Genomic DNA, 20,955 nt, shown 5'->3' with positions numbered 1-20,955 from the left:
TCTGTCTGTTGGATGTTGTGCCTCTAAATTACTGTCCTCCCGCCTGAAACCTCTTTGCAGAGTTGTAGCAGTTCAGCAAGTTGCAGTTTATATTAATGCCAACTATGACTGTGATGTGAAGCAAGTTACAATACTAAATCACCATGAATTTCATAGGCTGTTCTGCCAGCTGGATCTCAGAAAATGCATTCTTGTGCAGCTCTTTGTCCTGAGCAGGATTTGACACAATGATTTGATGTCACCTGCAGAAGATGTGTCTGTTTATAGTCGATGTTTCTGTCTTAAACTAATCAGCTGTTTTACTCATTGCTTGTTCTCCTGTTGAAAGGACGGTCATTTAAGCAAGTTTGTGTTCCATGCCTCTTTTCCTGTGCAGTCTGTGTGGTTTTTCTGCCTCACCACAGCTTCCAAGTTATTCATTTTTTATGTTGCTCTACACACAATTTTTTCTTCCAATGTGCTTAGTAGCCGTTTAAGGTACAGCATGAAAAGAAGGCATTGGATCATTGTTCTATGAATAAATCCTATCAATTTCCTCATAGTAGTGATTTATCAGAGCAGATTCTTTTATTCAAGGCTGTCTTAATTATTTTTTAATTTCTTTCTTCTTAGTTCCTTCCTTCTTCATTTCCTTTAAGACTTTGATGGAGGATCAGATCATGCATATTGTCCTGGCAAAATTAATATATTGTTCTATTCTTAAACCCATCCAGCACAAAACAAGACTTATTTGCAGTTGTTTACTTTCAGCCCAATTGAGCTACTTGTTCCAGATGAACACGAAGCTCCTCCTTACATGGCTCCTTTTTTTTGAGTGAAGGCACCTGGAAATTTTACCTACAGCATTAATCAGATTAAGAACTTGAGTGCTGACACAGATCAGGTGTTCCAAGAATCTCAAGCATCTGTGTGCCTGGATAACACACACTTCAAATGCAATTTCTGTCCCTGACTCATCTGGGCTTCTCTCAGAAGTCAAGTGAGATAGAATGAGATAAATGCCTAAATACCTTCAAATTAAATAAGAGGTTTTGGATGCTGGACACAAGAGGTGAGTTCCACTCAGGGTGCCTCACAGCACTGTAATCATTTGCAGCAGGGTTGCGTGTGAGTTACAACACTGGCATCCTGATGTACTAACACTGTGCAACACAAACTTCAGCCAGAGATGCTAGACAAGGATAAATGAGGCTTCATCTTATCAGAAATTGGATATATCATAGCTCCTTTTGCAATACATTCAGGGAAAGGCAGCATTGGGTTAAATATCAATATTATTGTGGCATATTTATGTGGCTCTTACAGAGATAAAACACTTAACCAGCTACTTGCTGCATTTTATTCTGTGACAATGACTTATTTACATCTCACCACATTGAAAAGACACACAAAGATATCCTAAAATAATACAGCTCACCTAAGTCTCTGATATTTCAGCCATGAAGTAAGAGATGAATTGTTAATAAAATTGGATTGGAGACAGGAAATGAAAGTGAACAGCACCAAAGGGAATTAGCTTTTTTTATTTTTTTTTACCTTTGCTTCAGGTCTGAGGTCTAGCAAGATGACATTTTGGAATTTTGGAATCATCTAGGAGCTATCCAATTTAAACATAAGTGAAAATCAGAAAGCTTCAGCTCAGTGGTCCAAAGAGGAGTGTTGGATTACCTCCTCTCACAAAGGATGACTTCAGTAAGAGGACAGCATGAGCTGATTAATCTTCCCTGGGCTTTCAGCTTTACAAGTCTACCAGCTCTTTGGTTTTTAACTTAGACTGTAGTGAATATGTGTATATCTTTCGAGGAAAAACAAAAACAACCTAAAAAATAAGTATTTTAAAGTATAAGTATTCTCACACAGCCAAGCTGTGCAAAGCAGCTTTCAGCCACAAGATCCCATGCTGCTTTCCCCAGATATTCCTGCAGTAAGGTGGAGTTGTCTAGTGAAGCATCATCTTGGGTACGATTTTGCTGCTGAAGGTGAAAATTGTTCTGTGAAGGAGTCAAGGAATTTGAGGAGAAGAAAGAATGAGCTTCCCTAAGGCGACTGAATTTTACCTTGTGTCTATGTGAGTACAAGCCAGGCTTCACTGGTCCTTTTTTCCCCTTTGCATTTCTTACCCACAGGGTGTCTGTGATGGAGATCCTGGGAGCCTCTTCACTCACACCTGCAGCAGTGATGAGTACCTGTGCTCATTCAAACCTGTATTACAGGATTATGTAACAGCAGGAAGTTTGGAAAATCAAGTTCTAGATTGACAAAATAAGTGGGACAAAATCTGTTTGTCTCCCATTTCTCTCTGTTCTGTAATTCCGTCCTTTTATCAAAGGGATGAAATACTCTTAGTGGAGAGATGAACACTTCTGTGCTCCATTCAAATAGCACAATAGCTTAGCTCCAGTTGCTTCCCACTCCCTCCAAAGGCAGATGGGAGCACTGCCCCAGAGAGGATAACCAGATCACTATTCACTTCTTAGCAGCTTGGTTCTGCGCCTCTCTTGCAATTGCTGGGAGCTGCAGAAAATTTTGCTCAGCTGAGGCTGGAGTTTCTGCTGAGCATGTGAAAAGTGGTTTCTATGCATTTATTTTTAAAAGAAGGTTCATAAGATTATCACCTTCATGGAAGGTAACAGCAAGGTCCATACTTATTTTTGGTTCCTAATGCTTGTAAAGTTATAATTTATATTTGGCTTGACATTTTAAGACATGCAGGTGCTTTGTCTTTATTTTACTCCTCTAGTTTTTTTTTTTTTTTTTTTTTTTTTCATTTCTTGTGGATATTTGCAGTTTTCATACCCTGCTGCTCCCTGCCATCACTATGGCTACCTCCTCTCTGCAAATCTGTTTTCCAAAGCTTATTGCCACTATGTACCATCTCATGGTATCTATGCAAGTCCTTTGCATAAAAAGTGATCAGAGATATTATTCACTTGAACTAACACAGTTCTAGAACACATTTGTCCCTTTGTGGGTTTTACCTGAACCTTCTGAACTGCAGAATACTATTGACAAATTATAGGGAAAAGAGTGTTTGGAAAGGATGTTTGAGCTGTTCATCAAACAGCTCCTGCAAAACACCTTTGAGTGTCACTGACTGGGAAAATGATGGTATCAGAACAGACAGGTTACTTTGCTGAAGTGTCATGCTGAAAAGAGTGAGCTCAGCATGGGGCCTTTTAGATTCAGTACTACACTTATTATGGTAGGAGATAAAGGATGCAGGTTAGACAGAAATAATCTCTTTTTCCTGCTTTTGCACTTATAAAAGAATAAAATGTAGAATAATTTACTAACCAGACACAAGCTATTCCATCCTGTAGTTGTACAGAGTAGCACCAATTCCTGAATTCACTGTGGATTATATCTTGGTATGTTACATATTGATTTGGGAAATGATTCCTGTGGTGCTTCTCAAGAACCAGGAGAACACAGCCTCCCCTGGGGCTGGCTGTGCACTGGGGTCATCCCTGGCCTGTTGATGGGATGCTCTGGGAGGTGTTGGCCATTTTCAGCACAGGAAGCAGTGTTACTCATGAGTAGGTGTAGATCACTTTGTATCTTACAAATCAGTGTTTGGAACATACTAATGTAGTAACAGAACCAGTGTCCTACTGTGTACACAGTAAACTCAGAGCAGTGCAGGAAATGTCTAAAGCAGTTGTGAGAAAAATGTTTTTGTACTTCTGAATCTTTTGCCTCACAGCTCTGTTCACTAAGGTGAACTGTGAAGAAAGAAGATAGTAGAGAAAGGAAGAATTTGATCTTACCAAAAGGACACTGTTCCACACTACTACAGTAGTTAGTTCTATGTCTGTTGTTCTTACCACTCTTGTTCTAGTCAAGCATAATACAATGTGTCATTAAAAGAATCCTCATTAACAAGTCCTTGCTAATTTCTAAAAGGTTTTATCATAACCTTGAGCAATTTTTTTTCTATCTTGCTCTGCTTAGGAACAGATCTCTGTTTATCATCCCCTGTGCTTCCACCTGCATGACATTTGCTTTGCATCCCACAGTTTGCACATATGAGAGGCAGAATTTGCCCCTTCACAAATCCCTCCTCTCATGCTTTGTAAGTGGAATTACACTCAGAAAACATCGCCTGAGTCAGAGCAAAGTAGTCATGTACTTTGGTGTCCTTGTCAAATTACTAATTGCAAGGTTTTAGAGTTTGAAATTGAGAGTTGCTTAACAGAAGGTGACCTCCCTGTTAGCAATACCTGAATACTGATGAGCTTATTCACTTCCCCTCTAAGGCAGCTGTAGAAAGGGGAAGAGAGGGTGTACAGGAAAAAGAAGGAATAGATTTCACCATTAAAAATAAATGGGGGACAGGTTATTTTGGGGTTTTAAACAATTGCAATGTTGTTATTATGCAGAGGATGCCATTCAAAACACCCTCTACATCTGCAGAAACTATTAATCCTGAATAACAAACAAAACAGAATTTTTAGATGTTTAAATAATACACCAACCCTTGCCAGCTATCCATATTAAAGAATTCAGTAGACTTACATGACATCTTGTTTACACAGGCTTTACTGTTTGGGTGCCTTATCTTATTATTGTACTCACCATGTAAATTGAGAAATTCTCTGTGTCAAGGCTTATTATTTCTGCACTGCATGGAAATTATTTCTGCACTGTGCTGCCTGCCCTCACTAAGCACTTGGGACAGTGTGATTTCTTTGAGCAGTAGTTGTAGGCACATTTCCTGAAATGGGAGTGGGAAGGTCAGGAAGAACTCCAGTTCCTCCATCCACCCAGCTGCTCTCTGGCCCACACATCAGAGCTGGAGCTGCCACTGTCTAATTTGCCACGTTTATAGGCCCAAACAGGAAATGTGAGAAACCAGCACTGAGGTGTGCCTTTAATCCACTGCTTCTGGTGGTGATAGCAGCATCTGCCTTTGCTGCTGCCCAGCACTCAGAAGCCTAAATAGTATTTTAGAAACAGCTCTGATGTCCTTGGGAAAACTCCTGGTGTGAGATCACAGACCTGGGCCTGGGGAGGGAGGGAGCAAACTGCAGGTGAAGGGATCTGCATGACTCACTTCAGCTGTAGAGAAATGACTGTATACGAAATGAAGGCTTCTAATGAGTATTTTTGGATCAGGAATGTTAATAATTAAAGTCTCCAATGTATTTTCTAGTGCATAGCTTTGCAATTCAGGCTGCAAGGATGGAGTACAATGATAGCATCTCATCATATGAATGTTAACAAACAAAAAGTCTATGCAGATGCCTCTCATACAATGTTTGTACCTTACCCTTGAGTGCTCATGTTCACAGTTGGCTTAAAAAGTATGATTGGTTTGATTCTGAAAGTACAGCTATGGAATTCTTCAAAGATAAAAATGCTGTTTAGGGATATATCAACACTATTTCTCAGGGGTTCATGTTTGCTATTAGTATTTCACTTCATCCCAGTATGTGCCAGAGGAGGATACAGATATTAATGCAGGTGTTAATACTTTTAACAGATCTCTTTCTAATTTCCTTCATGGCAGCTTGTACAGAAATTAATTTCGTCGGTCCATAAAATGAAAAGGAAAACAGTGCTTTTTTGATAAGAATCAATTTAGGGATAAATAAATTTGCCAACCAGAAGCTTCCTGTAGTGATTAGTCACTTTCTATAATGCATGAGAATTAAATGATAATCGCTTTGTGATTACTTATATTGATTCACTGAAAACTGCTTTGCTCTTTTGGTGTTTGAGTAAATTGACCACATTTCACCATTTGTGAAAACCTGGTTTCTTAGAATTACTGAGTGATGCATAAAAATTCCTTAGACTTGCTTTTGTGCCAAATGCCACTGCTGGTGAAATCACTGGGGAACACATACAAGGGCAGGTTTGACATGTGAACAGTCAAGATGTCCTTACCAGGCAGAGCTCAACACCAGGGCTATTATATATTGTCTGATCATATGCACAGAATCTCAAAACACACTTCCTTGCCAGAGGAAACTTTATTGGAGAGTGTACCAGGCATGGAAATGATACTTTATAAGATCTGCTGTGGGTCTGATAGTACAGCCATTTCTTACAGAGTCCTATGAATAGGATTTTTCCCGCTAAAGATATTGCCGTGCTGAATTTTTACCATGGCCTAATGTGTTTCATGGAAAATAGCGGATTTTAAGATATTTAGCTGTTATCTTGGTGGCCTCACCAACATAATTAACACTTGTGCAAGCACTGTGGTAGACCCCCAAAATTTTGGTATGTGCTTTGGCATATTGGTAAGCTAAAAATGGATTTGATCCTCAGTGGTGGTGGTAGGTGGAGAAGGCTGACATTGACCCTGGGACTCCAGCAGAGTGACTGAGGAGCAGTGCTGCACAGGGTATTGCCACTTCAGCCAAGGTTTGGGTTTAACCCTTCCTGTGACACTCCCACTCTTCATCACACTGAATCCAGCAGTGGTTTTAGTCCAGGAGCTGAACAACAGGCTGCTCAAAGGCCCATACATCCGGGGTGGAGGGGACAGCTGAGCTGTGAGACCAGTTTGGCCAAGGTCTGTGATTTCAGTGTCTGCAATTATTCACTGGCAGCAGCCCAACTTGCTTTTTAGCACCAGAACTTGTGTGCTGTTTGAAAAAGACTTTTCCTCTGTAATTTGTTCTTCTATTGGACTGAACTTAATACGATTGCTATATATTCATGTTAGGTAAACCAGGAAATTCATATCAAGTAGCACTTAGTGTATTTGCATTTGAAAGAGGCAAGCATTATGGTAATCAAATGCATGTGCAATAGTGAAATGATTCTTTAGCTTTTTGCATAAAAATTCTCCAAATGAAGAGAAGTGTCACTTGGGGATGCAATGTTCAATAAATTTCCAGCAGCTGATCTATGTTAGGAGAGTTGCTGATACCTGTGAGATATACTGCTTATACACAACATTAATTCCAAAATATGCAAACATCAAATATACTGAATAATATTCATGAGCTGATTGCATGTCATATGCTCAGTAGTAGCTGAACTTGTAGTAACAGTGTTCTTCATTTGATTCAAGCTTTTCCAGCGTGTGCAGGAAGGAAGTGTAAGATCCACACTAAAATAAACTTCACTGTAATAGTTTAGAGGAAGTACACGTGCTTGAATATGTATGCACACACTGTGTAGTACACAATGTACTGCACTTCTGAGTCACACATCTCACTGAACAATAGCATTGAGACAGACCACTGGAGCCATCATTCCTGCCAAACTCACGGTGAGTGCACACACAGCATATTTGAGGCCTCAGGTATGAATCTTTAGAGCAGAAAAGCAGATTATTTTTGTTCCCATTATTTGTGACAAAAAAGCAACAAAAGAGAGCATTTATGTCTCAGAACTTTTACTTTTTATAAGAAAGAGCAACCCATGCAGTCCTGAGATACTGAAAGAATCAAATTCTAGATTCCCATTAGAGATGCATTAGTTTTCTGTAAACGGGGCTTTTTTCTCAAGTTGTTTTTGGGCTTTTTTAGTAGTCAGGTCCCAAAGACAATGATATTTACCAGTACAATTCACTATTAAACTTTCATTTGTATTCAAAGGTGCACCTATCGCTTGCTAAAATAGAAAAATGCACAAACCCAGATGTTTCATTGTCATAGTGGTTCCCACATCCAAGTGAGTTCATGTTGACTATTTTCAATATTGGTATACTTGTCATCAGTTTACCTGTGTGTCAAATGTGTAAGACAACATAGTTACAGTCTTTCGATTCTTTTAATCTTCCTGTGAGCTGCTTTATTATGCATCTTTGATAATCTTTCAGTTACTGATTGGGAAGTGTTTTGTGTAGTTAACAGCGAGTTTATTATATACAGGGATACTGGCAATAAATCTATTCTTTCCACTGCAATTAAAGACATAAACCATGAAAAATTGCTGAGCTTTTAATAAAACTAGTTCTTAATGAACCATTAAGTGTCACGGGGAGCTGTTTGGTTTATGTAACTTTTCACACATTGGCGACTCCCTGGCTCTGCAGAGTGCGCACCCGCACAAATGAACAGAGACCAAACAGTGTTAACCGATTCACAAAGAGCACTGAAGTACTCAGACACCTTCTCTCATTACTAAACCGTGATTTCCGCATTCCCCGATGTTATTTCCACCAGAAAGAAATAAGGTTGAGAATGCCACTGACATTCCCTTTCCACGGGAGAAGAGAGTCGGCAGGAACCGCAGGAGCAACGCTACGCCCTGAGCAGCCCCGCACAGTGCGGGCTGGATCCCGCTGCGGGCCGCGCCGAGCCCCGCACCGCCCCGGCCGGGCCGGGCCCAGCTCCACAACGCGGGGCCGCGGCGCCCCCGTGCGGGGAAGGGGAAGCGCCGCTCCCGCCCTGGTTCGGGCTCCGGCGATGGCTCCAGACACCGCCCCCGGGCCGCCTCCGCCCGGCCCCGCCGCCTCGCTGGGCCATGGCGGCGGCGCGGCTCTGCCTGAGCCTGTTCCTGTGCCTGCTGCGGCTGCCCCGGGAGGCCTTCGCGGCCGGCCCGGCGGCGGCGGGGCCCGGAGCTGGGCGCGGGCCCGGGGGTTCGTTCCGGCGGCGGCGGCTGGGCTGGGGGGAGCGGGAGCGGCCGGCGGGAGCTCGGGGCCGAGGGGTTCGGTGTGTCCCCAGGGCTCAGTGTGTCCCGGGGAGCCCGGTGCGTCCCCGGAGGCTCGATGTGTCCCCACGGTCTCGCTGTGTCCCCACGGTCTCGCCGTGTCCCCGGGGAGGTTGCGGCTTCGAGCGGGTCCTGCGCCCGTCGAGCCCCCAGTGCAGTCCGCTGCCTTGAGAGAGCGTCCTAAAAAGACGTCTGTCATCAGTTGAAGAAAAATATTTTTATCTGTTGGGAGCAGAATTATACAGGACTGCAGTGTTGTTTACTGTGGTTTAACGCCCTTCTCAAAGCTTGCAGGCCGTAGAATTCGGTAGTGGTTATACCTATAAAATACCTCTTTATTTTGCACCACCCTGCTTTAGCCACCTGCAAGGACTTGCTGTCTGCAGCACCTGGAGAAAACACCATGGGTGTAAGCAAGGAAATGGAGATGGAACAAAAAACACTATATTTCTCTCTAGGCCAAATAAGAATTTCTGTCTTTGTAGAATTAATCCCAGTGTTTATGTTCCCTTACAAATACATTCTTGCTCTTTTTATTTAATTTTTGTCCTCAAATGTTTAAGGGTTAAAAACTGATAAATCAGCATAAAGTAACTGCTCAGGTTAATTTATTTCTAATTCTGTTTCTTCATAGATGGCATGAATGTCTTGTTTATAATTGTGGATGATCTGCGTCCTGTGTTGGGCTGTTATGGAGATAAGCTTGTGAAATCTCCCAACATTGATCAACTTGCCTCCCAAAGTATGGTGTTCAGCAATGCGTATGCCCAGGTGGGATAAATGACTTAAACATGTTTTCTCTATGCAAAATAATTACTGGTTTTATCACAGTAGGTGTTAGGCAGGCCACTGAAAAAAGCAAGTATTTATTAAATTGAAGTACTTTCAGCAGAAAATAAATGATTGGGCTGAACTGCAGTGTGTGAACCTATCTTTACTAAGGTGAGAAAAATGAAAACAGGGCATTTAAATTATGGTATTTGTGTAGCCCTTGGAGGAGTAGATTGCCACTCAAGTGTTTTCACTGTTTGTGGCCAAGTGCTGCTTAAAAATGTCATTTTACTAAATTAAAATTCAATTTTTCTGCTTACAAAAGATTATGTTTTAATTTTTAATTTTTTTTTAATCTTTTGAGGGAATCACTTCTATAGACTATTGTAAAGGAGCAGTTTGTATGGTAAGCATCACTCTAAAATAGAGAACTGAAAATGTCACTAATTGCTCTTCCTTGAATACTCTGTATAGGATGTCTACATTCCCAAGTTCCTCTCTGCTGAGAAATTAGAACTTTGGGTCTAATTCCAGCCCAAGGCAGTAACTCTTGGGTTTTGTCAGTTGAAGCAGAATTGACCAGACGTTTGGAGCATAACCCAGACCTCCTGTGTTTATCCTTTCCTTATTCTTAAAGCAGTCCAGATCAACAAGACTTTTGGCTTTTATCAGCACAGTCCACCTGCCACTGCTGCTTAATTCTGTGTGATGTGAGCAACCAGATTTCAAAAGCACTGCCTTTATGGAACTTGACTTGCATTTTTAAAAGCTTGCAGTTTGGAATTGATATGCTTAATAAGGATGCTGTTCATTCCAGCCTGAGGTGATGTGAAACTCATACCCTGTGATTCCCGAGTCTTCAGATGGTTGTTACACATCTATTGATGCCTTGAGAGGCTCCCACGGAACAGAGGCTAGGCAGTGTTGAAGGAATAAAGTAGGAATTTATTAAAAGGCATTCAAAGGATACACCTTGGGCAGTACAAGAGCCCAGCTGAGGCTACACTCAAGGTGAATGATGGGGCATGAGTTTTCACAGTTTATAAGTTTTGGTCCATTTACATACTGGGGTTAATTGTCCAATTACAGCTTTAGGCTATGAAGTCCCATCCTCCCAGATTGCTCTCCTCAATTCAATGTTGTTCATACTTTTTAGGCCTGGAGCTGCAATGGTGTCCTTGGTTCTCAGGCTGGAAAAGGATTGTTTTGTCTTACTGAACTGTGAAGACAACTTGCTAACACACATGAAGTTCAGAGTTACACACTAATGCAGTACAGAATGTGGAAAATATGAAAGCTAAAACTTAAGGCATCACTATGCCTGAGTCAGTTCATGCATGTGTTTTGGTTTTTGTTCCAAATGTCTCTCCTTGGCTGCCTTTCTCCCAGCAAGCCCTGTGTGCTCCCAGCAGAGTGTCATTCCTCACTGGCCGCAGGCCTGACACCACCCGGCTCTACGACTTCTACTCCTACTGGAGAGTCCATGCAGGAAACTATTCCACCATGCCCCAGTATTTCAAGGAAAATGGCTACGTGACCCTGTCTGTGGGGAAGGTTTTTCATCCTGGTATGGTTTGAGTCATCATTTGCTTAACATAGAAATGCTTGATGTGTATAGTCTCACAAACTTACATGAGTACTGATGTGTGATTCTCGTCTAGGTTGAGAACCTAAGCCAGATTTTACAGTGGTTGTCATTAAGTCTTAAGGCATTAGAGATGAATGTATTAGATGACTTTCATCTAATGGATGTTTTCACATCTTGTCTAGAAATTGTGGGAATAAATACCTAACATTCTAAAAATACATCTGGAGGTTAGGTATCTGCTGAAAATGAAATTACTTGTTGGCTTAGTTCTGCCTGTACACGCTTCATGTTTCCTAATAGGCTGTGAGTCTGGATTAGGACATATAGAATGTATGACTAATGCTTCAAGTTCAGTAGGAAATTAGTTCACTAGTTAAAAAGCAATAACACTACTGAGCTGAAAAATCTTGTAATACTGATCCTCTTTTTGACAGTTCTTTATCCTAGAAATAAACTTGTGTAGATAGGTTGTGTTTCAGTTTATAGTAAAGCTAATCAAGTATGTGCATGAAGACTGTTACTAATCCTGGGTGTTTTATTATTTATTGTGTTTTGTTTTGGTTTGGATTTTGGGTTTTTTTTTGTTGGTGTTCCCTGAACTAAGGTTCTTCAACAGGCTTGACTCTCCCACAATAGTGCAAGGTGTATTTTGGTGAGAAATATCTTTTTGACTTTTATTTCTTGGTTATCTTTTCCTCAGTTGTCAAAGATTCATTTGAAACATTTCTTCATTTAGCATATTAAAAAAAAACAATTGAAGATAAGTTAAACTGTGTCTGAGCTCTTCCTGGTTCACTGAACTATTAGAGCATTTTTAATTTCTTTATCTATTCCAGGGGTTTCATCCAATTACAGTGATGACTATCCCTACAGTTGGTCCATTCCACCCTTTCATCCTTCAGCTGAAAAGCATGAGAATGATAAGGTAAGTGTGATTTGTGGCACTCTAACAGAGAAGGGTGCTCAAGATAGAACCAAGTTCTTTGTATCAAGGACAGGCTGTGCCCTCTGGGCTGCACCCTTGGGCAGGAAAACGAGTAACCACTTCAATGCTTTGTTTCTGTGCTTTCCAAAAGAAGGCTTGGATTATCAAATGTGTGTTTTGTCAAGCAATGTGCCCATCCTGCAGATGTTTTAAGTATTTCTAAATTGGTATTTAAAAACTTCAGCTATTGAGATATAAGCAAGAATGGTTCTTATTTGTGTCTAGTTCATGAATCCCTTTATCTGAAAATGTGGTTGTCAACTTGCACCTGCAACTGATCTGGCTTTGCTTTAGTCAGTGACAAAACATTATCAGTAGTCTTGGTAAAGTTAATGTGATAAAGAGCTCAGGACTAAGTGAGAAGGGGCCATAAGTAAAATAATGTTTAAATAACCTGAAACTTTATAATCTGATCCAGTTTTCTAGAATGTTTGTTACTCTTAAGTCTGACACAAGAGATCTGGTTTATCTTTATGCAAACATTGCATTAGTATTGTGTGCTGGAGTCTGCACACTGCCCAGCAGGAGCTGCAGTCGTGGGGGTACAGCCTTGGCAGTGCTTTGGTCTTGGGGTTACTGCTGGAAGAAGGCTGGTTTTAACAACAGCAGCATTTGCATCCATGACATAAAGAGAAGTAGGCAGGTTCATTTAGCAACCCTCCCAAACACCCTGCTGAGGCCACCTTTCCCTGGCCATTGGTTAGTCTGATTTATCTCTCTTCACTGATTACACATCAGCCACTGCTGCCATTTGCTCAGAAACTGAGTCAGTAGCTTCCAGGCAGCTTTCTCTGAACTCTTGGGATCAGAAGGAACTAAAATGTGTGTAAATGTAGGAGAACCAAATGCTGCTGCATCTCCATGAGATCAGAGATTCTGTTCATTGTGGAAGCTGTGGGCTTTTGCCCCATGTGACTACATTTAATCTTCTACCCAGCTTTAGAGAGTATTTCTGCATTTTCATAGGCATGGAAGTTGCATTCTTTTGTTGGTAGAAACAAATTGATTGTGAAGTTGCAGAACAGAGGATTTTTTCTTTGTATTTACCAGAAGTTACTGAACTATTTTTTTTTTTTTCTTTTACGAAGACTTGCAGGGGAAAAGATGGAAAACTTCATGCAAACTTGGTGTGTCCAGTGAATGTGACAGAAATGCCTGGAGGGACTCTCCCTGATATTCAGAGCACTGAGGAGGCCATACACTTACTGAATGTCATGAAAACCACCAGGCAAAAGTTCTTCCTGGCTGTTGGTTACCACAAGCCACACATCCCACTGAGGTACCCACAGGTGAGGAGACTGGAACCTACAGGAAAGGGAACTTAGACAAATGTTGCTTTTGTTTTTAAAAGCTGTTCCCACAAATGCTTTATTGCTGTTTCCTGAAAGCAAGTTGGAAACCAGCCTTGATTCAGCATAACTTCAGGAGTCACCTGTGATGTATTTCAGAACAGTTAATGGGAATGAATTGTGACTCCTCAGCCAAAAGCCAGGCTTCTGCCACCATGGTGGTGACTGCTATTGCATGGAGAGGGGCTTCAGCTTGATGGAGTGTGACATAATGAGGCCTTACAAGATCTTGTATTTCATTCTCTGTTTGACTTTGTGGCAAAATTATGATTTCAAAGTGGTGTTGGATATTTTATTGCAGTCTTGTTTTGAGATACAGGAAGCTGGGTTTAGGGATTTACTAACTCAGTATTTTTCAGGAATTGGTTGGGGAATGTCTAGTATTGCTGTGTTTCACACTCTGGCAGAAGGGGAGTGAAGCCTTGTAAACTGTAATGTTAAAGGGTCCTGAAAGGGAAAGTGGTTGCTGTTTAAATACAAAATTCACAGTATATGTTGGAAGTGAGGACAGTCTTTCTATGTGTTTTGTCTTGTAAAGGAATTTCTCAAGTTGTACCCCTTGGAAAATATCACATTAGCCCCAGATCCCTGGGTGCCTAAGAAGCTGCCTTCTGTGGCATACAACCCCTGGATGGATATCAGGCAGAGGGATGATGTGGAAGCATTAAATGTTAGTTTCCCTTATGGACCACTTCCAGATGATTTCCAGGTAAGCTGCCAATACAGTGCTCTGAAGTCAAACTGCCTTTACTTGTTCAATGCAAGGGAGGAATCAGCTGCTCTTGGATGCTCCCACTTATTCAGCACCTGCCCATTTGCAGTTATGAATTCCCTGCCTTGTATACTGTCACCTCTAGCTCTGTAGGCAAACCTTCACTGTCACTGCAGGTTGCATGTGAGGGAATGTATGTAGCAGCTAACAATGCTGTGTTTGTGTTCATTATCGGAGTCTGTTCATAGTGTATCTTCTTTTGGAAGATTTTCCTTTACTCTCCAGTGCTTGTGCCAAAATCAGGTGCACTGGCTAGACCAAGAGATGCAGAATGGGTTGGTTTGCAGTTGTTTGGTTGAAAGCACTTCTGGGAGGTGGAATTTTCTAGCTGCCCCCTCCCAGTTTATCTTTTCTGGGACATAAATTGGGCTACAGTCAATTAAAATTCAAGTAGAGTCCTTTAGTTCTTTTCCACAGGCACCCCCTGATCTGCTATATGTGTCTGGGGAAGAACTTTTATTCCTCTCCTGTTTTCTTGACTTGCAGCGGCGGATCCGTCAGAGTTACTATGCAGCAGTTTCCTACCTGGATGTGCAAGTTGGCCTGCTTCTGAGTGCTTTGGATGATGCAGGGCTCTCAAATAACACTATAGTAGTTTTTACTGCTGATCATGGTAAGCATTTACATCTTTCTTGAGGTTACTGTTAAGAACTTCATTGTGCTGCTCATTGCTGGCTTATTAATCCAGTGTGTGTTTCTGTAGTGCCAAGCAGAGCTGTCACACCTTGTCCCTCTGGCTTGTCTGAGCCAGATTGAGGGGACTGGCTCTGGCTTCTGTGGCTGCACAGTTCTGTCCCCACAGGCACTTTTAATCAGGTTGAGGATTTGCTGGTGAGGGATGAGGCTGCCTGCCAGGACACAGGGCTGAGCTTGCTGTGTTCCCACCCCCTACCCAAGGAGTGACTCTTGCTGGGAACTGTGCTCTAGGAGTACAGCCACCACTCCTCCCCCCTTAGCATTTGTAGAAAGCCATCTGGTACAGTGGGTGACAGGCTTTCTCATTAACTGCTCAAGTGTGTTTTCTTTCACTTGTCATTGCTGCTCGCAGAGCATCTAAACTGATAGGGATATGGTTCCCTCTCATAACTGAGATCCTGCACACTCTGGAGCCTTGTGGCAAAAAAATTAATTTGAGCTGTGGGACAAATGTCTCAAGCATTTAATGCTTGTTTCAATACTCTAATATTCATTAAAATAACCCTGTCATGATCCATTTGATTGTGGGATGGCTTAGCTGATTTAAACCAGTTAGGATGTGAATTAACTACATCAATTTAAAGTCACATATATAGTTAAATTGGGTTGACTTCTGTGAGCATGTGTGTATAAAAAGCTCTTACAAGTTGCAGAGCAATAGGATTAATACTTTTGGTACTAAAGTGACTCTAGATGTTCCTTCTAACTTGTTTGTAAACTGAATTTTTCTTTTCCTTGCTGTGGATAACTGTAAGCAGTTGGTATTTCCAGTACCATGGCAGGCAAAGTGATCAAGAAAAAACATGTGTTAATATAGCTGTCACAGAGTTCCTTTGTCTTCCCCCAAAGTGAAGTTGGCAGTGTATCTGCCTGGAAGGAAGTCATGTTGGCATCTCTTTCAAGAGGAAGAGGAGAGCTGAAAAGTTTTGTCTCTATTGCTTCCTCAGGGGTAGCATCCTGATACGGCAGTCTGGCATAGAGAGCAGCCTTGGCTCCAAGGGATGTTCAGCTACAGTGTTAACAGGAGCATTGGAGAGCTGGCAGCTGCCCAAAACTTAAATGAATGCTTTGTGGAATTGATCTGGAGACTCTTGCAGGCACTGTGACACACCCCAATTCCTCTTTTCTGCTGTTTTAATGCTGATTTCCTATTTCTAATCTTGAGAATCTAGAAATAAGGAAAGGTGTAATTGTTTATTTTATGAAAGAGTATCAAGTTGCAAGATTTAAGTGGCTGTTGAAATAGTTTTCATATTAGAGAAAAGCCTTGTTACATCTAAATACAGATTATTTACCTTTTAATATGACCTTTATAACATACTAGTGGCCTCAGCAGTCAGAGTCAATATACAATGAAGCAGAAATCACTACTAGATTAAAAACCAATGTATTCTTTGAATTGTGTTCTTTGTCACCTAGGGTGGTCGCTGGGAGAACATGGTGAATGGGCAAAGTACAGCAATTTTGATGTTGCTACCCGAGTGCCACTGATGTTTTATGTCCCAAGAATGACAACTTCCCCTGTCAGTCAAGGAGCAAGAGTCTTCCCCTACCTTGACCCTTTTAGCCATACTGGAGGCTCATCACCTCAAGGTAAATTTCCAGTGCTTATTTTTTGTTTGCAGTGGTTATGTGTCTCCAGACACCTTGAGAATTTACTTTGTCTTTCTGAAGAGCACTTTTTCAAACTAATGGATATGATTATCTCTAAGGCTAATGGAGAAACATAAATGCACAAGTTTTCTTGTTAAAAGTACATCATAAGTGCATGGACTGACATCTTCACAGCTAACTGCCACTCCTTAATTGCCTTGATTTTGGTACCCCCAAAAATCCTGTACAGAACACTTTGAATAAAATACCAGCTGAATTATTAGAAAATAATAAAACTTTGAATAAAATACCAGCTGAATTATTAGAAAAGGTTGTTGTCCAACTACCCTGTTCCATAACTTATATTTTGGTATTATTTCTTCTAGGGCAAAGTAAAAAAGTGGTGGAGCTGGTGTCTCTGTTTCCAACACTTGCAGAGCTTGCTGGCCTGCAGGTCCCTCCTGCATGCCCAAAGATGTCATTTGGTGTTGTGCTGTGCACTGAGGGGAGAAGCATTGCCCACTATTTGAACATCTCCGAAGGAGAGGTGGAGCGAGGCAAGGAAGGGTGTGATGGCACTGAGAGGTGTTCCAATGAAGAGCCTGTTGCTCTCAGCCAGTACCCCCGGCCTGCAGACGCTCCCCAGTGGAACTCTGACAAGCCAAGGCTGATGGACATCAGGATCATGGGCTATTCCATGCGTGCCATTGACTACAGGTACACCCTGTGGGTTCAGTATGACCCCAGCAACTTCAGTGCTGACTTCAGGAATGTCCATGCGGGAGAGTTGTACATGATGGACAATGACCCAAACCAGGATTATAATGTCTATAACAATACTTCACATGGTTGGTTGTTCAAAAAAATTACTGACTTGCTAAAGCACTAGGGTTCAGAAACTTCTTTGTGCCTGTTCTTGCAACTGAATTAATGCTTCCTTCTTTTGTATAGAATCTTTCTGTTGTACAGAAAACATTTGGATTGAATAAAAATCCTGCTTGTATCAAAACAAGCTATTGCCTTTGTCTTGTTGCAGCCCTTACTGCACTGAAGGAGTCAGAGGGGACTTCTGTAGCTGTTTTCAAACACAAGCTTGTGACACTTCTGAAAAGGCCACACAGAGCATCAGGCACATACTGTGGAACATCTCAGTGGTCTTCTGTAGCAAGTGAAGAATTAAATTTCATTATCTGTGCTGAAGCTGTTAGTGTGAAAGGTGGAAAACCAGAATCTTACATGTTTGAGTGGCTGTGTGGAGAATGTGAGTCATGACACAAGTCCTGTCCCCTTTACCCAGGGGCCTTGGGGCTGGAGTAGTCGAGCAGACAGTTGGTAGTGGGAAGGGCTGAGGTGTTTGCTCTCATTAGCCTTACCTCTTAATATTGCCCAAAGAGAAACTTCATGTGCTCTATCCAAAATTTAATTATTTTAAATAAAACTTTAATATGGAATTCATACTTCTCATGATACAGCAGAAGAATCTGAATTTTTAATAAGTTAATGTTTGTGAAAGAGTGCTTTCATCACTGAAACACGAAATAATACTGGGGGGTTAAGGTAACACCAACATGCTCTTCTGTGGATTTTCCTCAGGACTGGTCTAATGAGTCTCCACAGGTGAGAGGAGATGGAAACCTTCAGCTTTTGGAGCTGGCTCATTGCAGAACTGCTCAGTGGACTTGAGGTTGTCACATCCAGTGACAGACCTGGATGTTTGCCTTCCTAGGTGCTAATGGGTTTGGCATTCTCTGTTTTGGACTAGGAGAACTAAAAGCCTCCCATTTAAATTTTTAGTGTGGCATTTAGCAACATAGGATGCAGAGCATTAGTTTTCCTGAGCTACGCTGTAGATAATGTCCAGATGGCCAAATGCATTAAGGTAAATATGTTTGGGAACTTGTATCTGAGAAAAACGGTTTTGCTGAGTATTTTATGTAAGTACTGTCTGTACTTTGTGCTCACAGCCACAAGGTACATGGTGCTTCAGTGTGAGGGTAGTAATTTGTGTTGTGTTCTATCAGCCGGCTGGATTTCTGCAGTTCTGTCTTGGTATTCGAGAGTCTTAGAATTTGTACCATAAAAAATAAGAGCTTGTTCAGATGGTGTTAACTCCTGCTACCTTCCCTAATGAACTGCTCCAATTCCTACAAAAAGCCAGCCATTACTTGTCTTCCTCAGATAAATTGACTTTAATATCCTGGAAAAGGCATAGATATAACTTTATTTCATTAAAATCCATGTGACAGTCTTATTCCTAATTAATGTAGGGATACCCACCATGCCTCTGATTCTCTGTTAGGAGACAGTGGTTATTTAGTGCCTTAAACTCAATTACAAGAATGTATTTCTTATGAACTCATCATTTGTTTTACTCAGCCCGAGATCCTGTGTGTTCTGCAGCACTATTATTCCAGGTAAAAATGTATTTTTCCCTCATTTATCCATATATACTTATATCCTCAGCTGGTGTGAAGCACTTCAGTTGCACGTAGCAGATTCAATGTAGCTATACCAATTTCACACTGCTGAAGGTGTGTTTTACTGAGAGCAGTGCCAGGCACAGATTTGGAGTCTGCAGCTAGAGCTAATTATATCTCTGACACACTTTCCTTCAAAGGAAAATCAAATATTGGGGAAGTTATTTTGGGGAATGTATTGAAGCGTTAAGGATTAATCTAAATGTCTGGTATGCTGGGTCAGTAATACAATGTGCATTTAAAATTGTTCTGGCAAATGGGTATTATCTGAGACTTGGCTACGTGAGCTTTGTGTTTTGTTCTCCTACTAATACATCTGCAAAAAAAAAAAAAAAACCCACAGTTTTTGGGGGATGTAAAATTATAGAGTGTAGATAAATTATTTAGGATTTTATTTGCATGGAAACATTTCTGTGCATACCCTGCCCTAAGCCTTCCATCACTTCAGGCAATTTAATTTTTCAGGTGGAGATAAAAGTCCTGGTGCTAGGTGATGAGTATTTTTTTCCTCAAGTCATTCTCTTTATATTGAAAGGGAAAAGCTGCCCTTAACCTTTCTTAATCAAAATCCAGTAATCTTTTGGGGAGACATGACACAGAATTGTCTCTGACAGCCAGTGAATCAAGATGTATCTGCAAGCTCAGGGCAAGGACGTTCCTGAGGAATTGCAGAAGTCCCTGAGCAGGGTTCTACAGAGCACCTGCAGAGCTGGGCCCTTCTGCCTTCTGCTGAGGTGGGGCAGGGTGTTTCTGGGGAGGAAAGAGGCACAGCAGTAAAAAACCTCTGCCCTGGTAAGTGCCATGCTAGTTTTGTTATGGAACTGGGTGAGCAGGGGGAAAATGCAGCAGCGACAAACAGAGAATGACCATTTTTTCAAGCAAACCAAAACACTGCTGCTGCTGGAGAACCAGAGCTGTGGGTCTTGCTGGGCTGAGCAACCTCCACTGAAGAACAAAAGAGCTTAACAGGAGCAATAAAAGTAAAGTGCTCTTGTGAGCAGTGCTGTCTCTAGAGGGAAGAGGTTGCAAGCCAAGCATCAGGAAATAAATGAGATGCCAGTGTTGACCCTATTTCTCAGGATGGCACCAGAACAGCTGGAAGAACAGCAGGATGCTGCCTCAGCAGGAATTGTTACCTGTGGTACATGGATGGAGAGCCTCCACTGGGGACTGCAGAGTAGCCTCTGTAAGCACTTGGCACAAAGCAGAGTCAATAAACACAGCTCTGTTAATAAGCTAATGTACAGCAGTGATTAGGCAATGGAATTAAGATTTTGGTCCCTAAACAGCTGTACATCAGTCAGTCATAACTCATGATGTTTTTTCAAGTGTATAGATGCACAGAACCCTAAAATCAAACTTTTTGAAGGAAAGTGAAATAAACACTATGTACAAAGCAGAAGCAATGGGAATCTAAAAAAGAGATGGAGGCGGCTGTGTTTGGGTATTCTTTGCAGCACTACAGGAATGTTTATGGCATGCTGTTTGCAAAGCAAAGATTTGGGTCTAATTTCAGGCATGCTGTGCACACTGGAGTAGATGGAAATGCTGTAGCTCCACACTGTGCTGTGCAACAGATTGGAATCCCCCCTTTGGCCTGTGCTTGCTGGGGGAAATGGGGTAACATTTTGGATTAATGTGAGAGTTGCAAGTGTGTTTGTGTGCTGAGGCAGGCAAAGGCAGCTGAAAGTCCTAGCTATTGGTCAGATGTTACCTAATTAATAACCTCTGCATGTTAATTATGTATTAGTGACTTGCTGCTGTGTTGCCTTGGTCAAGTGGAGTCCCCTGCTGGAACGAGTGTTCCACAGCATGAAGGATGGGATGTGGGTGTGATGGTTCAGTATCAGGGATGTTTCTGAATTCCTGGTGCATTTTCTGTGATAGGCAGCAATATCACCAGTGGCAAAAGGACCATAATGTCATGGCTGGCACCCAGACTTGCAGGGCACTGTGCACAGCTCATGTTTCATATACTTGGGAAGTGCCTGGTAGGTGCAGCTGAGTTCCTTTGTTGAATGTATAATTCTTTCTCTTTTTTTTCCCTCCAGTGGTTACTTAGCATTCAAATGTGAAACGCTACATAAAGAATGAAATTGCCCTCCTGGTAA

At 41.6% G+C, this 20,955-nt stretch overlaps 1 protein-coding gene across 2 annotated transcripts; it reads left to right on the top strand.

Moving 5' to 3' along the window:
• Positions 1–8,427: 8,427 nt before the first annotated feature.
• Positions 8,428–17,322, top strand: IDS (iduronate 2-sulfatase). 2 transcript variants are annotated; one of them, XM_058814243.1, is made up of 9 exons: positions 8,428–8,542; positions 9,248–9,384; positions 10,774–10,951; positions 11,809–11,897; positions 13,046–13,246; positions 13,845–14,015; positions 14,565–14,691; positions 16,194–16,367; positions 16,754–17,322. In XM_058814243.1, the coding sequence occupies exons 1-9, from the start codon at positions 8,428–8,430 to the stop codon at positions 17,254–17,256; spliced, it is 1,695 nt and encodes a 564-aa protein (XP_058670226.1). In that variant the 3' UTR covers positions 17,257–17,322. The 2 variants fall into 2 exon arrangements, with proteins under 2 accessions (XP_058670226.1, XP_058670227.1); XM_058814244.1 differs by lacking the exon at positions 8,428–8,542 and adding an exon at positions 8,895–9,022.
• Positions 17,323–20,955: the final 3,633 nt, after the last annotated feature.

Source organism: Ammospiza caudacuta, chromosome 14 (assembly GCF_027887145.1).
Source record: "Ammospiza caudacuta isolate bAmmCau1 chromosome 14, bAmmCau1.pri, whole genome shotgun sequence".
Classification (NCBI taxonomy): domain Eukaryota; kingdom Metazoa; phylum Chordata; class Aves; order Passeriformes; family Passerellidae; genus Ammospiza; species Ammospiza caudacuta.
Note: the sequence above shows the minus strand (reverse complement) of the source record. Positions and strands in the feature narration are given on the sequence as shown.

Coding starts and splice junctions, on each gene's coding strand:
- IDS (XM_058814243.1), top strand. CDS start 8,428: ATGGCGGCGGCGCGGCTCTGCCTGAGCCTGTTCCTGTGCCTGCTGCGG. Junction 10,952..11,808: donor GGGGAAGGTTTTTCATCCTG/GTATGGTTTGAG, acceptor TATCTATTCCAG/GGGTTTCATCCAATTACAGT. Junction 16,368..16,753: donor TGGAGGCTCATCACCTCAAG/GTAAATTTCCAG, acceptor TATTTCTTCTAG/GGCAAAGTAAAAAAGTGGTG.